This window comes from Xiphophorus hellerii, chromosome 9 (assembly GCF_003331165.1).
Source record: "Xiphophorus hellerii strain 12219 chromosome 9, Xiphophorus_hellerii-4.1, whole genome shotgun sequence".
In the NCBI taxonomy this organism is placed as follows: Eukaryota; Metazoa; Chordata; class Actinopteri; order Cyprinodontiformes; family Poeciliidae; genus Xiphophorus; species Xiphophorus hellerii.
The window spans coordinates 17,649,911-17,667,941 of NC_045680.1; the positions used below are offsets into that span (position 1 = coordinate 17,649,911).

Here is an 18,031-nt window from a genome sequence, read left to right on the forward strand (position 1 = left end):
GAGATAAATATTTAAAAAGTCACACGACACAGAATGGTGCCATAATGACTTATGAATGGAGTCCTGCAGTGTGCAAACTGCTTTAAGAGACATTACAAAACTGCATTAAAAAAGGTGCAATATTCACTAAGTAGTACATAACACCTTCGTATGATTTTTAAAAAATGACCAAACACTTTAGTTTTTTTAAGCTGAGTGAATTGTGGTTATTTTCATCACTCTGAATAATGACTGGAATCAACAGAATCAGCTCATAATTTATTTAATTAGAAATGTGTGCAAAATACAAGACGATTTGCTCTTTTATGTTTTTGCACCCCCTCCTGCTGCATCTCAAGAAATAATACAAAATCCATTTAAAGAAGTTAATAGATCGTCTCTTGACCATAAAAACAAAAGCATAAAGAGTTTACTTTCACTTCAGTTCTGAGAGGAAAACCGCCAGAAAAGGTGCGAGGTGGCCACAGGGTAAGTAAAGTCAGAAGGGTCAAGACAACAGGTGGTCCACCTGGATGGTAAATCTTTGTAGCAGGACAATAATGAGCTTCAAAGGCGTAAAAACGAGTGACTGAAACGCAGACTAATTGGACCTCCTTTTATCCTGTGGGTGCTGATTTTCATTTATGAGCTGGAAGAAGTTCATGTTTCCATCTGCTAATGTTTACATGAATGCTTTCATGTGTTTATTTGGTTTTTCTGCACATACGGGAAAACTTAATGGTCCTGTTTGTTCCCCATTGGTGATTGTTCACTCGAAGTCCAAACTCACAAATTGTGCAGCCAGCAAAGCCGCACGTGCTCAGTAAAGCAGCACACTGCCGACTCATCTCAGCAATCAAACATCCTTCACACACGTACAGAAAATTAATAAAGCTCCTTCGGATTTTTTTTTTTAGTGCACCCTGGAATAGCAAAAAAAACAACAACAACCATTTGGGTTTCAATTAACTACTAAGAAGCTAAGAGTCACTGATGGGCTGCATTTCAAGAGGAATTTGCTTCCTTGCATCAAGTCTCGTGGTTTGGTGAGAGTTTCAAACCGACCTGATTGACGTGCCGAGAAGGCAAACACCATGATATCATCAAAGGCCCAGCTGTAGTCCGGGTGAGGTGGGTAGAACGCCAGGTCTCGGCTGGATTCGCGCCGAAGGTCCAAAAGGAAGGTGCTGTGCACCATGGGAACAGGGAAACAGCCGAGCCTCTTCCACTCCCTGATTGGCTGGTAGTCCTGGGTGCGCTTGTAGTAACCCTGAGAGGGGATTCATGAAACCGTGTTCAGCTGGTAACTCAGAGAGAACGGATAAATGTGCTGGCTTCTGTCTGAGCTGCACCTGTGGGGTGACGCCGCACCAGAAGTTGGAGTAGAGAGAGCGAGACTCCATCATGGGAGCGACCAGCGTCAGGTTCTCGGCCATCAGCAGGTCCAGCACTCGGGGGTTGGTCAACAGGTTGTCGCTGTCGGCGAACTGAAGGGCGGGGGGTTTTGATTGAATGAGTGATTTCATGCTCAAACAGAATTACACATTCTGTTTGGGTCTACTGAGCAAAGCCAAAGTGTTCATGCCCCATAAACCTTTTCACATTTTGACAAGTTACAACCACAAACCTTAGAGGGTTTTATAGCAATTTAATGTGATGGCTCAGCACAAAGTAGAACAATATGTGAAATGGAAGGAAAGGGATCCACGGTTTTAAACATTTTGTTAGAAATGTTGCTACTTGTTGCTGCTTTAGCGAAGCCTTTTCTGGCTTTGACCATGCAGAGACTGAACATTTAAGCATGTTTCTCTCCAAATAAACTCAAAGTACATCAAACTGGATGGAGGTCATCTCTGATTCTCAGTTTGTTACTGGATTTAGATGTAGACTTTGACTAGACCATTCCAACTTAACATAGATTTGCTTTGATCTAACCCTTTCTCTGTCTCTAAACAGTTTTCTCACAGGATTTTCCTGTATTTAGCTCCATACTTCTTCCCATCAGCTCATGAAAAGCGTATTATCCAAACATAATGTCACCACCATGTTGAGCGTTATGATCGTTTTTTTTGTTTTGAAGGAAATTACTACCGCCAAATAAATGGGTCAGAGTAAACAGGGCTCACAACAGAAGAACGGCACACTTCCGAATTAATTTTTGTACTACTTTGTATTGGTCTTTCACATAAAATCTAGAGAAATTATTCTGAAGGGGCATGAAAGCTTTTGGAACGCTGTGAGATTCAATATGTTTTGATTGTTGATTCTATGTTGCATTGTGTTTCTGTGTTTGTAATGATGTAAAGCACTTTGAAATGCCTCGCTGCTGAAATGTGCTATACAAATAAAATTTGATTGATTGATTGAATATTGCACTGATGCTTTAGGATTATGGGGATTATGACCACTATTAATTCTAATAACCAAAAGTTAAAAACACATTTTCTCGATAATACAATCAATTAAGAAATACTAATAGCCTGGGATTATTTAGTAATGGTCAAATGCCTGATGCATGGCTGCATATTTCTGTTGAAGGCGTTACCAGTATGTAGTCGGCCCATCGCTCCCGCGCAGCCTTCAGGGCCGCCTGCCGCAGCTTCATTAGATGGTTGAATCTGGAAGGGGGCCAGTGCTTCGGACCCCACTCATCTGTGTAGGAGCTGATGCAAAAATGCAAAGTGTCAATTAGAGCAACTGGATTTTTGTGTTATATTAGGAAGGAAATTATTGCAATGACATGAAAAACATTTAAAGAGACTAACTGTTCACACAAATTTTAGTGAGACTATGAGCGCAGCAATTGTTTACCTGGTGACTGGATGCCATCCAGTTTTTGACTTTGAACAATCTGACATTGAGATTCAAATGTTTCCCAGATCAAGGGTCTTACCATAGATAACTGACTAATTCTCAATAAAGAGACACAGAGTCATGTGTCAGAGGCTTTTCAAAGAGCAGCTGCAGGTTGTGCGTGGTGGCCAGGTACATTTGGATCCTCATTTGGTTTTGGGACAGTTTTTGTTTTATTTTGTATTTACTTTTTCAGTTTTGCTCTGACTGTAGATAAATGTAGGTAAAGGTGAGGAGCTGTTTTTGGACTTGACAGGATTCTCATCTTAATCAGTGGCAATATGTGAATACAACTTTAATAGTGTAATTTAATATCAAGTGGAAATATGCCATGGAGAAGGATAGAACAAAATCTAGAATTGTCTGAAAAATCTTCAGTAGTACAGATTTTCTTTCTCTCTCAAACATTAAGTCACATTAATGGATTTACTTCTAAATTAAACATTGTGGGAAAATAGAAATTTTCTCATGACAGTGAGTTTTTCCATTTATGCTAACAAAAAGACAAAAAAAAATAAATACTGTATTACTTTATGTAATACAGTAGGTACTGTATGTTGACACAGATTATTGTACATAAAGCAGGACAATCTGCAGGTTTTTATTTACTGAGAAAAGGCTCTCTAGGCTCATATTTCAACATAAAAAATTAGGAGAAATATACATCTTTTTGCCATCAATATTTTCAGCTTAAAATTGGAATCAGAAGGGTGGACCTTTTTTTTTAAAACAAATCTGATATTAAAGGTATATTTTGTGCATCTCAGTTTGTGAACATACCTGGGCTCCTCCATTGGTCTCCACTCCACATAGTGATAAACGCGCTGCGCTCTCTTCAGCCATTCTCTCAACATGGCAGTGGTGTTGTCTATGTTATGGTCTGTCGCTGCCCTGTAAACAGAAAACATGCACTCATTAAAACACAGTACACGTTATAACAGAGTCTTATAACAGGATCAGGTCTCAACAGGCAGCCTCAGTGCTGCAAACCACATTTACTGCCCTAAGTAACTGCAGGAGAATGGACTAGGTCTGAGGAGCCACGGGGCAAACAAGGCTTTTCTCTGGTGCTCTGGTTAGAAATAATGACACTGCAGGCTCTAATGCCCCCTTACAGAGTGACTGCTTATTTTGCAACCATTGATAAAGACAGTCATTGCAGAACTCCAACACAGTCTTAATAAAACACAAAATTTGCCGCAGCAGAACTAATGCATTACCACTTTGCACAAAAGCTGCTCAAGCCAAAGCACCAACTTACACAGATGCACTTGTGTTGGAGGAGAAATGAAGTAAACATGGGAGCTTCTGCTGGTTTGACTGCACTGTGGTTTGTGACTCCGTTTCTTTTCAAAGATTTCCACTTTGGTTAACACTGTTGATTCAAAGAAGACACTAGGCCCACTGTACACAAGGATGCGGGTGAGTCTAAAGGTGATACATTTATGTAAGACAGAAATTAAATGCATAAACAAGCCCATCTATTGTATTTTATCAGTCTAAGGTTTTTAGGAATCATTAAAAAGAGCTCTACTGCAAGTTAAAATTAAAAAAGTAATTTAAAGAAAACTGTCAACAGGATACTAGGAAAAATCCAGAGCTCAGCTGTGCGAACACAACCACACATTTGGGTGTTTTTGGACTTTTCCACTTCCAGCTGTAATATTCCTAGCTGTGCAGCCATTTTTAGGTTCGACAGACAGATAAACAAACACAATGACACAACAAAACGCCAACACCCCTCTGCTCAGATTTGCCACCTGGTTTATGTGCGAGAATTGTAGGATCCGTTGTGAATGAATATTTGTAGGCAGATTCAGGTTTTAACTTTGACATCTAACCCTTTAAGCAAATATTAGTCAAGTGTTTTTATCATAAACAGCTATTTGCTAAAGAACAGTGTGAGAACAGGGATGTCGGTGAATCCAAGTGGGAAGTTAGTTCCTCCAAGTAGTGGGTTATTTTCTGCATCAGCTCAGGAAAACAGACCTTGCACCTGCAGCTAGAGAGGCAAGAGCTGACCAGATTCTATGAGAAAGGTTATTGTGTGATGATTTGGGCGGGGTAGTTTCTTAACAAAAACTGTTGTTTGGGGTAAATCCTCCGATCATTTTGGGTGGTTTGCTGTCAGATGTTCTGAGAGGTGTGATCCCAAAGATATGTCTTTGTATTCAATAAATATTACCTCGCTGACTCTTTTTGTGCTGGCCTAAGCCTTTGCATGCAAATCTAGGGGAGATCAAATACCCTTTTACACACAAGAATATCATCACACAGAACATCTATTTTTCCAGATTGTTGTCCCAAAACTGATCTTTTGTTGCATGTGGTATTTCAATCATATTCAGTGAAACATGTAAAAACGTCACAGGCCAAAATAAACATCTGCAGGCCATAAACCACAGGGTCAAGCGGTCTAATTCTATGTGTCTGGGTATGTGCTTGCAAATATGTGGCAAAGAATGAAGATGATAATTGTTGCATCCTGGGAATGCTCTTTTTCAGCAGTGTGACCTGTTATTTATGTGCTGCAGGACTGCTGGTTCAAAGTTCTCAATAAGCATGTAAATCCAGAGTCAAACTGGGGGGATAACAGCACAGCAGCTGGAAGAAACTACCTTTGATTACCGGGTTTTTTTCAATCACAGAGCAGGTCCATTCTGAAACACCTGACTTTCTAATAATGAGAAGATGTGCAGGCACTTTTTTTTTTTTGCACGTTTCTAAAATAGGCATCTGAAATAACTGTGCTTCTGGAAACCCCTGATGTGGATTATTAAACATTGTAACTTTTCTAAAGGCAAAGAAAGCACAATGCATACTGTAGTACAACGCGTATATGTGCAGCAGGGTTTATTAAAACACCCTCTGCCTCTCAGTTGTGACTCAGACTTTAGAATCATCATTACATCATCGCTTTCACAGGCTCTCTTTGGCAGGACTTGTTCTCCCTACATCCAGATGACATTAAGACCAAGGCAACCATGTCTGCTGAAATGGTTTATTTCAATTAACAAGACAATTTTGTTGATGCAATGTTTGTTGTTTTTAATTCATACCCGTGACTCAAATCTAATTTAGTAATTTCTCCACTTCTCTGCTGTGACATTTCATACTTCTTCCATATATTCCTCCTATGAGCTGCTCTGGGAAACACGGCGTTAGTACACTGCGTGATTTTCCATTACTGCCTTTACACCTCCGGCTGCTCTATTATTTATGGATGTGTGAGTCTAAATGATGCTTGCAATTCATGCCCCTTGAAATTTCCAAATTTTGTCACTTGAGAGCCATAAATATCAAAGTATTTTATTGGATTTTATCTAACACACCAAAACAAAGTAGAGCATAACTGTTAAGTGGAAGGAAAAGTTTTCAACTTTTGCAAAATAAAAGCCTTGAATGCTTTTGTAATTAGGAGAATAACACTCTTCTTTTGGACCGTCCAGCATGTTGACTTAATCTAAATCCCATTGAAAACATTTTGAGAAACATTGGCAGGAGAGATACCCCTCATCCTCACCATGTGAAGCTCCAGCCAGCCTAATGGAAAAATTGCATCAAGCATTTCTAAACAAATATTCAAGTAAACAACAAAAACATTGGCGGTACTCAGTACAGAGTCCTTTTGTTTACAATTTAAATTTTTGCTTTTGGCAAATGTTCTCAACTTTTGATTATCAAAAGCCTGTTAAACAGTTTTTCATATATTTTATTTCTCATGTTCTACTCACAACCTGATGTACTACTTTATGTTAGTCTGTCACGTAAAATCTCAGCAACATTTGCTGGAGTTTGTATTTGCAATTTGACAAAATGTGAATGTTTTCCCAAGGACTCCTGTTTCTTCTCCAGGTCCTTCTTCTTAAAGCAGTAGCCGACAAGTGCCTCCCCTCTTCCACTTCTTCTTCCCTCAGGCAACCAAAATCTACCAAAGTCTCTGCAGCTGATTTCAAATCCACTCTGGGATTTTGTCCATCTGTCCATGGATAGGAAACCCAAAATGTGTATGCAACCCTCCATGCAAAGCAGAGAAAGATTCACTGTTATGTAGTTGTGCACATGCGAGATCTGCAACAATCTGGCTTACTTACTTAAAATCCCTTATTTCCTTCAGTCATACCTATGTCTGCCTCATGCTGTGTCCACACGTTGCCGTTTTTGAAGTTTACAGTAAGCAACAGCCTCATTATTCTGTCGCCTGCAGCTTTCGGGGTTAGGCTTCCTCTCTCCTCTGAATTTATGAGCGCCATCTGGACAACACATGAGTGCAGGGCCCTCACCTACACACTCCACCGATCCCGCTCACGTCTCCTCAGAGATGTCCGTTTATATGTCCCTGATGTAGAGATGTAGGCAATAACAAATTTTCCTGGACGATAAAGTGACCCAGAAATTATTGCGATAAACAATAATGTTGCCGTTATGAAACCATTATCGACTAATATAAAGATAACAATGAGAAAATAACACATGTACAACTATAATAACATGTTTTACTGGATAGTAAATTGTTCCAAAATTGACAATAATTGTCGCTTTGAGACCATTTTCAAGTAATATATTGATAATGGCATAATGACGCGAGTTCGCCCTGCCAAAGATTTATAAACTAATTTGGTACAGAACACTCAACACTGGAAGACATTTTAAATATCCCACATAAAACATAATAACAACCTAAAACAATAAATGAAAAGGAATTATGAAACACTGAAGGAAAGTCTTAAATACAATTGATTATGAAGTCTCTGAACAAAATTGCTCTTCATAAATTATTAATCGTCAGAATGGAAAACCTCAAGCTCGTTTAAATTTATCATGTGATTAGTTGATTATTGCAACAGACTTAGCAGGTAGTCATCACCTTCAGAGATTAGAAAAGATGAATTTTGTTTGTAGCCAAATCATTCATTTTAAAAGCACTGTATGCATGAATTAGCCTTCATGTTCTAATTTATTTGTGTAGCCACAATAGTTCTGACAAAGCAGTGAGAGGTTCAGGGTCTTTATGTAGGCTGCAGTATGGTGCTTGTTCCTGCAGCTACTCAGATCCTCAGTCAGACTGGAATCTGAAGTGTTTGGTCACCAATGCATTTGTATCTTTGTTCAAATGATTTGCTAGAAGCTGACTTCTTGTTATCTTGTACAGTCATGGATGATGTTAATGTGGCGGTTTCATTTATTCTGATGCAACACTTAGCTGATTGCTAACCCTCCTTCAGTACTTTGCTTCAGTTACCTACTATAGAAACGCCTATCAGATAAGCTGGGCTTAAAACACAGAGGCTGGCCCCTGAAACTGGCCCTTTCAAGTAAACACAGGTCTCAGAGGAACTGGTTGGCTGCTTTCAGCTCGCTGTTTACTCAATGAACTATCTAATATCATTGCCAATAATGAACCACCCCCTCGCCCCCTGCCCCTTTGCAAGCAATTAAGGAGTAAGAATGCTCCTTTCAGACGGGACTGCTGATGGTTTTACCACATAATCACCCTTCAGGAGTCTAAGTACCTCTGCCTTTGTGGTTCAGCCTCTGAGCTGACGTGGCTGTCAGGTTTCTGATGGCCTGAGAGGGCAAAGAGGACAGATTGGGGGTGTCGACTGAGAGGGACTGGAATGAGGAGAAAAGAAGGAGAGCTGAGGCGTTTGGCTAGACAGAAGCGCTCAGCTGAAATTCCTCACAGCTCTGAGGATCAACAGAAGCTTCAACGTTCTGCAGAGTGGCACTGAGGTGCGATGCTCAGCATTGACGTTCAAAAGCAGAAGAAAATATATGATGCCTCTCAGATATTCAGCAGAGCAAACACATTTCATACTAGGAGACCTGACACTTAACTTCAAGTAGAGATTGTTTTATGTCACACTCTCTCTTTGCTTTGTTATTGTTCAGCAAATACTTTTGGTTGGTTGTATGCGATTAAAATGAAAACAACGCGATAGTCTGTGGAGATTGGTGTTCCTCTCTGCATTGTGGGAAATGTAGTGAGGAATTTCTCATCTGCAGACTCCAAGCAATTTTGCAGGCGCTGACATTTACAGATTCTCAAATTCTCAGTGTGGTGCAATAATTATGTACCTTTGCGAACTACGCAGACAGAAGTGGTGGCCTCAGCTAGGAGGATTCTGATCAAAACCATTTAATGAAATTTACAAGAGCTCCATGACTGTAGCAAAACTGTAAGAGTAGATATTAATTTTAAATATCGCAATAACTGAATCGGTTTTGATTAACACGCATTTTTGTCGTGCTGCCCCTCCTGGACCCCCGTCAACTTCGAGCGCAGTTAAAATTCATCCAAATGATGATAAACAGAATAGCTTTTTATGCAATTGGCATATATTCACTTAAAACATCACTTAAACCAATATTGTGCTGAAAGCTCACTTGTAAATTAATTTTGTCTGATTTCAGGTGCTTATTATATTTATATATTAGATATTTGCACGAGAAACTAAGATCAAAAATACTTGGTAAGATTTTGTGTTTTTGAGATGTTTTCTGCATTTTCCACTCAGTAAGTGAATGTAACACATAAGAGTAATTTGAGTAATAACCGAAATCAACCCTGATTATGATTTGCACCATAATCAAGCAGCTCTTGAACCAGACATATTTCAAATAAATCATATTAAACTTATTTTATCCAATTTTATGCAGGGACGAGAATGCTAAGAATGTAGTGCATGTTTTTAAGTATTTTATCTAAAACTAGAAAATAAGAGCGCAGGTTGTAGAGAGAGGCTGCGGCAATAGGTAGAACAAATATACAAAACTCAAATTTCATCATAAGAATTTGAAAAAGATATTTACTTCATAGATACTTAAGTATATTCCTCTCAGCACTTCTGTTTCTAGTTCTTTGTTCTTTCCGTTTTCTTTATCTGGTTCCATACTAAGGCCTCCCTCCTCTCCATGCACCATCACAGCTCTAGTTTTTGGTGACACTGCCAAGATCTGACAAAAATGCTGGAGTGCGTACCACAACCGAGCAAAACTTACATAAAAACCTGTTTACTCCTCAGAGACGAGACAGAGAGCTTCAGAATGGCCCGGGGTTTGGAAAATCAGATCTCTTTGTTTATTTTCGTTCACTTGATTGAAAAGATACGGCGTTCCTGAGAAAGCTTTCTTGCTGCACGGCGATGAGGAAAGGGCTGGAAAGCTGCCAGGTCCATCATCAGCTGCATCCTTAGCTTGCCGAGTGCATGACTGGAGAGAAGACTCTGAGGTCAATCAATTTGGAGCGTTTGGACCGTTCACAGTAATCCTCTCAGGTTATTGTTCATCACAATGTGTGGAAGAAAGCAGATGCGATTCAGACACATGAGCAACATCCTGAGAAATCTAAATCAATGAATCACAAGTTATATTTAACATTCATTTTAAAGCGATTCATCCACAGTGCAGTGAGCTACATATATTGCACTCCTTCACACACCTAACTAAGCCGTACAGTCACACTGCACACTGTTTTTTTCATACACCGTACATACTGAGGATCAACTTTTCCCTGTTTAGGTTTGTTAGGATTACCAATGTTATCTGTATTTGTTACATGCCAGAATAATTAGTTTTTTGTATGGACCCATAGATCTTTGATGATGATGTTAAAATTTTGTGAGAGTCTGATAAGTTGATTCACAGAAGCAGTTAGTTAAACCGAAGCCCTTCCTGCAGATTTATTTTATTGCAGCACCTCAAACACACAGCTTGCTTGTGTGACTTCATGGGAAAATCAAAATAAATGAGCCATGATGTCTGATTGAGGATTCTGAATCTCCACAGGCATTACACCTCCTTTGACCCAATCTCCACACTTTCTGTAGTTTTTCACATTCCGCCATCACTCCCAGAAGAAAAGTGCAAGATTCTCTGAAGACGCCAATATCCACATCTAGCAAAACGAGCTGAAGAGCCACTCGGAAAAGAAGACGTCATATTCAAGTTTGCAGTAAAGTTGATAATTGAAGTGCCATCAATATATTAGCCACTTCAAAAGAAATACTAACTGATCTGATTTTAATTTAGGTAGTGGCTTATCATTTGTAAACAAAAAGCTGTTTTTACCTGTGTTAGTTAGATATTTGAATTTAAACAACACCTATTACCAAGTTTAGATTGAAGTAGTCATTTTAGATACAAGTTGAACTATTGTTGCAATGCCAGGAAACAAATGTTTTTGGTCTTAAAAATTATAGATATGACCAGGTTGCCTGGCAGCAGCGTTGTGACCCTAAGGTTAACTTCTGGTTAAGGACTTTCCGCAAGGGCCAAACAGGGTCAAAGGTTAGGGTAGATGTCAACTCAGCAGTAAAGGAAGCTGAAAACAAAATCTTCTTTTGACACTACATCAGTTTTTGCAAGTCAGTACATCAAATAAATGTAAACAAAATATGTTATTATTTCATCCACTCATAAAGCAATAAGGCATTATTTTGTAAAATTTGAGACTAAATTACCCCCATCCTAAAATTGTCAGTTTTACAGCCTTATGCACAAAAAAAAAAAACATTCTTCATCTGAGTCAGTGAATGGTGCTGTGGATCCCTCCACAAAGAGAAACAAAGAGGCTAAAGACAGGAGCATCTTGCTCTGGATTTGTCCCATCACGAGCTTCGAGTCTTTGTAATGTCACACTGACATTTTTTTGAGCTCCTAGCTAAAATTGGAGCAGATGTCAGAACTTTAAAAGTTCTCTAAAAACTGAATATGACAATAAAATGCAACTCCACAGAAGATACTGATTTAAAGGTCAAGGCTAATTGGATCCAGTTACTTACCACAGTTTTGCCTTATGGGGGACTAAATGGAAAGTATGGAGTGAATCCAAATAACAGCAAAACACATGTAATTGAATCCACATCTAGCTGTCTAGCACAGACATGCATGTGAAACACATGCGATTGCACAGTCATAGGCACCGGGACAAAACCTTGTATGTAATTAAATAAATTATTTACGCAGTGCCAGGGCTCTGATTGAATGCATGCTGGCGCAAACCAAAAGCTAATTATTCACAAATGCAAGATCCTGTACAGCTATTCAGATAATCCGTTGTATACAACTGGATCTCCCAAGTCCGATAAACTTCAAGGTTGGACCCGATTTAACTCCTTCCCTGCACTTTGTAGCGTCTATATGTTCTCTGTGTTCATGTGTATGAGTTTGGGGACTCTTGCCTTTTTTGGTACAGAGGGAGGGGTAACCAGCAACCACGTCTTTTATTTAAAACAAAGACATTTCAGGGAGTCACAACAAATCAAACGTCTACAAGCTAAAAGCAAACACACTCACCTTGTTGTCACCTAAAATGCCTCCCTTTGAACATTTCAATATGCCATCTGCCAACGGATAGAGTATGCTACTGCTGAACTGAAACAAATACAGATAAACTATTTACTTTTGAGATGTTTAAAAGCAATCTGTTGAATTTTATAGCAGTATCTGGGTAAGAGTGGCTGAATACAAATGCATGCCACAAATTTTATAAAAATTTTTTTTCACAAAAGTTTTGAAAACTGTGAATCTTTATTGTTTTCGTTCCACTTTGCTACTTTCTACTGGTTCATTTTCAGTTAAAAGTTTATATACATCTCCTCGGTAGAATTTCCTTTTAAACTGTGTGACTTTAGTTAAATGTTGAGGGGATCTTTCCACAAGCTTCTCACAACAGTTGCTTGAAAATAGATTTTCTATGGATTGAAATTGACTTCACTGTTCTTAAGCTACTTTGTAAATAATTTGGTGGTATGCAGCCATCGTCCATCCAAGATATTCAATCTTTTAATTCCTGCCCAACACAGGCTGTTTCAATATGCCGTCTATTTTGTAATGGCATTCACCCCCAAAAGTTATAGTTGAGATGATGTTCCGAGAACGGCAAGTTACCACAAAGATCTTTGAGATCAACTGCTTCCTAAAATGAAGATCAATTTTAGGAATCCAAAAATTCAAGTCTTTGTCTCAGAGTGAAAAACTGTTCAAATCTTAATATCTAAGTTGCTTTTGGAGTGATAGCTTTTCCTCTGAGGGGTCTTCCTTTTCTTGCTGATATTTATGGTCCTGTTTTGACGTGGATAATAAAAGTCTCTTACCAGCTTTGCCAGCATTTCCACAAGGTTTTGAGTGTTTTGTTCAGACGCAAAAAACACATCCATCTCTGGGATACGGCGTGATGGTTGGACATGCCCATGGTGTTTATGCTTACATATTTAAACTGATGCATGTTCAACCCTCTGGAATCTAGAGATTGTACCCAAGGATGAACCAGACCTGTGGAGGTACACAATTTTCTTCCTAATATCTTGGCTGATTTTGTTAGATTTTCCATGATGTGTTTGAGGTGTTGCCTTTAAACACAACCGGCAGGTGCCCATCAATTTAACATAAATTATTCCTTTCAGTTTGGTCTTTGAGTGTAAAAAGACAAACCGCATGTCAGCACTTTCACCAAAGGAGTGGAAAAGCCTTTCAGTCCACCAGACCGATGTGTATTATGGGGATGCTATGCAAACTGCTGATGTGACTAATTGCCTTCAACATGAAAACTTTCTTCCTGTCAACCCAAACATCAGTAAAGCTCTGCAGTACACACAGCATAACTCATCCAGCCAGACAGACTTTAACTCAACATTCAAGTTCGATTTGTTGCGGTTCATTTTACCCACATTTCTCAGCGCACTTGTCAAAATAGCTGGATGACGTCATATGAAGAGAGTTAAATGTCCTCAGGTTACGTTATGTGAGAAATGGCCTTTATCTGAGCTGCAGTACATAAGGCAGATCTGTCAGAGCTAAAGTATTTATGCAAAGGTGGAAAATTCTTACCCTGTGCTGTTATGTCATATTCCAGACCTTTAAATAAATCATATTTCTTAGCTGAAAACTAAACATCCACTCGCTGTAGATCAAACACATTAGTCAGATATTTTATAGCTATGTATCATTTTAACCAATAAATTACAAGTACGTTCATTGACTTAAAGACTGTTATAAATCAAATCATATAACACAAACCTCATTGTTTCTGAGCTCTGTGATGGTTGGTGGTTTTCTAAGAACAAATAACACTATGCCATAAAAGTGAGAATGCAGGTCCTGAGGGGAAAGACAATTATGTAAGTCTTATTTCCACTTTATTTCCAACTCTGACAAGTCCACAAATGATCTTAACCCCAAGCTCAGCACCTGGAAAAGCGCTCCACCCTGACATGAACAGAGCCGGCAGGCATTCGACAGCAGGCAGCCAGAAACGAATGTTATCGCCGCGTGGTTTGAAACATCAGGATCCGCCTTTAGCATCGAGCCTGATACAGAAAGCCAAAACACAAAGTTTACAATTCACGGAGTCTCTTATGATTTCCCTCACAGCTGGTTATAAGGAACACCATTCTGGTTATCTGCTTCTAACAAAAGAAATAATCAATAGGGAGCAAATCTGTTGGTGAAGCGTTGATGAAGTTATCTTGCTGGGTTATATTTCAGTGCAGCTCTGCTATTTCAGTGAGAAGCAAGAAACCTTTCATGGTTCAAGTGGAGGGCAGATTTAGTTGAGTTAGTTTGACAATGCAGATTATCCCAATTGCTATGCCTTCTGGGTAATTTCGAACACTGCTGACCAGCAGCCCCCCCTCCCTCTGCTAATACCTCGCATTCTTTCATTTACTAACAAGGGCATGAGAGGTTTTCTCCTTCCTCTACGACTATTCGATAAGATCAGTGCCCACTTCGAGGGGGGAAATTCCTAAATAAAGGAGGGCTGGTATTCAATGACAAACAAACAATCTGCACAGAAAAGAGCAGCAGTAGCATTATGGATTAGATCTAAACTGAATTTTGTCCCACTACCTTCACCTACAGGCTTTCTGTGCTTTTTGTGAACATACATGTTAGTTTCATTGTATGCACAAAATGTTCAGAGGAGCTTCATCATATAAGCAGCTACAGTAATATTGAAGAAAGTATCTATTTATATTTCCTCTCCTAAATATTATTTTTAGTAGGAAGTCCAAAGTTTTCTTTTTAAAAGCTTTTTTGGACACTTTGTCACTCACAGCGAAATCCATATCATAACTGAGTGAAAACGTATTACTTTATTAAATAAACACGTCCAAATGTAAAGGTTTTTGTCCATTTAAAGTAAAGGTTTACAAGTTAAATCTTTCTGGCAATGTGGAGCACCTCAGGGCTCTATTATTGGCCCCATGCTGATTTTTAAGGTTTCAACTTTGATCAGAGTTCACAAAATACAATTATCTCCATTTACTTTTTTTCACTGATGATTTACAGATCTAACTACATATTCAAGCTATTATATTTGCTTAATGATCTAAAGACACCTCACTTTTAATAGGGATTAATTTATAAACTTTATCAATGCCACCCATCTTCTTCCTATTTCAGAATTAATTTTAGACATTGCTACAAAAAATACCTTGCAATACGACTGTCTTTTATTATATTGTGATTGATTTATTTAAATTTTTCTTGTACAGTGTTTGTTCCGACTAAGTTTGTTTTAAATATAGCATGGAAAGGAATAAACAAAAGTGAAATGAGGAACCCAAACACATTAATGCCCCAGATATGTGTTGACTGAGGAGTCTAAACTCTGAAGGCTCCAACATCTCCAGCAGCATGAAGCGACAAAATTTTAATCTCGGAAATTTACAGAAAATCTTTAAATAAAAAACACAAGTTGCCACAATTTTTCTTCACGTTTAAAGTTTTTTCTCTCACTCACTGGATCTTGTCACACACAAAACATGATAAAACAATGTTTCAAACTACCGGGTTGAAAAAAGTGGAAAGGTTCCCTCATTCCTGCTTTAACAATGTTTCCTCTTCATTTTAGGAACCCAGTGTTGATATTTATTCACCTGTCAGCACATAAAGACAAGACAGAAGTGAAGTGTGCTTCCCTAACTCCACCTGACATCTGCACATAACCTTAAGTGTATATTATCATATAAGCCCTTAAATAAAGGGCTTATATGATAAGTCGTGAAGTTTCACCTCAGTCATGTGACCCTAACCATAACCCCTGGGATCTGGTTGCTCAAAGAGCTTGTTTTCCTACATGTGTGGATGTTTTATTTCCTATATTATGTTTTTGGGTATTTATTGGGTGGTTGGCCCTGGCCATAAGCTGCAATGATGATGAACACACAGCAACACAGAAAATGACTAAGACATGTCATTTTCCTAACCACAAAAAGCCAGTAAACTTTGTTCAAAGACAAACGATTATAAATGCCTCTGCATTAAAATATATTTGACGTTTCTAAACGCCAGTCATTCTGTTTCACATCAACAGAACCCAGTTCTGTTACAGTGTTTGAACTTCAGTATTTAGTTATTAGTTGACATTTATTGGGCTTCTGGCTAGCTTTGTATTTTCTTTAAACAAACCTCCTAACCACAGAGGCAAACAAACTTCTTCATTACATCGTTAACACAATAAGTGGGGTAGTAAAACAGCTACAGTGCTCCTTGTGGTGGCAGAGGATATCGCAAATTCACTATTACCTGTCTAGAAATATAAGTAAGTAGAGTTGGATTTGAATGTCCACTTGCTTGCATACATGCTAATAATAGCACTGCAGCACAGCAGAAAGTTTCAAAAGCAGCACTTTAAACAATCACCCCAGCGTTTACTTGAAAAGATGACACTGTTTTTAATCTGCCCACTAATTATGCAAATAACTAATTCCGCAATTTTTTTTATTTTAGTTTTTAATATTAGTGTTGCTGAAAATGTTGCTTTAATACTGTCGCTAATAGCTGCCATAGTTACTGGCTACTTAAGCAATGACTCACATGCAGTCAGTATTTTGTCGAGTTGCGATTGAGTGAAAAGCCAAACAGCCAATAGAAATAATAACGTTATTATTTGAACTTTTTCCAGTAAACAGCAGCTGAATCATGTGTTTCACAGCTAAAAGACATCAAGGTTATAAGAGAGGAATGTCAATCACTGAACTGAAACTTATGTTGTCATGGTGTGTTCATCAGAGCTAGAAATGTCGACGTTTTTTTAGTTAGACTACATCAGAAGCTAAAAACTGATCAATGAGCTTCAGCCTATTCTGTAGGTGCAAACCTCGACACTGCATTAAATCCAACAGAGAGCATTTGTCCTGTTTGCACTGACAGCAGAGCACAGAGACGCCCCTCATGACTGATGGGGCCCCTTTCTCTGTTGGTTAATGTGATCACAAATCCGTGTAAGCTTCAGCGCCTTTCACACTTTGCGGCGAAGTGCCGGTTCTCTCTCCATGGGAAGTTTTTCCCAGCATCTGAGTTCTCACGTGAAAACTGGGTGAATTTGATGAGGCTCGTTGGACTGGAAGCGGACCTCGTGCAAACAGTGTCGTCCACAGAAGGGAGGGACAGAAAACAACAACGCTCCACCAGCTGAAACGCAGCAAAGATATTCATATCACTTAGATCAGATCACAGTTTGATATGTGGAGCCACAAGCTTCAAAGTATTTTTAATGAGATTTGATGGGATAAATTATGTGAAGTGAAAAAGAAATGCATGATTTTTCTGTCTGAAAAACAAACAACAAAAAAACATGATGTGCATATAAATTCAGCCCCAGTGAGTCAGTACTTTGCAGAAACCACAATTGGCCTGATTAATCAACTCCATTTGGGGAGCTTAAATATCCCACAGGATGATGCAGCCAAGTCAATGTCTCACAATGAAGATGGATTCCTCTCCTATCTGTGATTTTTGCAGGACAAAATGTTTGATTTTAGTCTCATAGTGCACACCGACAGCACCTTTCTTCATGCCATTAGAGGACTTTTGGGATGCAACAGTAGATGAAACATGTAACTCGTCTTTTCCATTACACAACTATATGCACTGAGTTGTGTTATTCATTCATGTAAAAATCTTATTAACGTACAAAATACAACACAGAAAAGGAACAACAGCACTTTTGCAATGCATCGTGGTAAAAATCATTGCACAGATTCAGAAGCAGACCTCCTAAAAGTTGTCCTTCATCAGATAATTATCACATCTTTTGAAGTCTATATAGCTGAGGCTCGAATTCTATTATCTGATTCATAATCCCGCATAGCCACCATCCAGTTTGTGCAGAGGCTCACATATATTTCACACATGACTTCCAAGAACTCTCTCTCACACACACACACACCCCCCCACACACACACACACACAC

The 18,031-nt window shown here is 38.8% G+C and overlaps 1 protein-coding gene across 1 annotated transcript in view; it reads right to left on the reverse strand.

Moving 5' to 3' along the window:
• The window catches only part of colgalt2b (collagen beta(1-O)galactosyltransferase 2b), a 32,948-nt gene that overhangs the window by 10,759 nt on the left and 4,158 nt on the right, over positions 1–18,031 (reverse strand). The window contains exons 3-6 of the mRNA XM_032571444.1: positions 3,613–3,723; positions 2,525–2,642; positions 1,332–1,466; positions 1,045–1,249 (exon numbers count right to left, since the gene is read on the reverse strand). Coding sequence (XP_032427335.1) covers positions 1,045–1,249; positions 1,332–1,466; positions 2,525–2,642; positions 3,613–3,723 — 569 coding nt within the window. The remainder of the gene's footprint in view (positions 1–1,044; positions 1,250–1,331; positions 1,467–2,524; positions 2,643–3,612; positions 3,724–18,031) is intronic.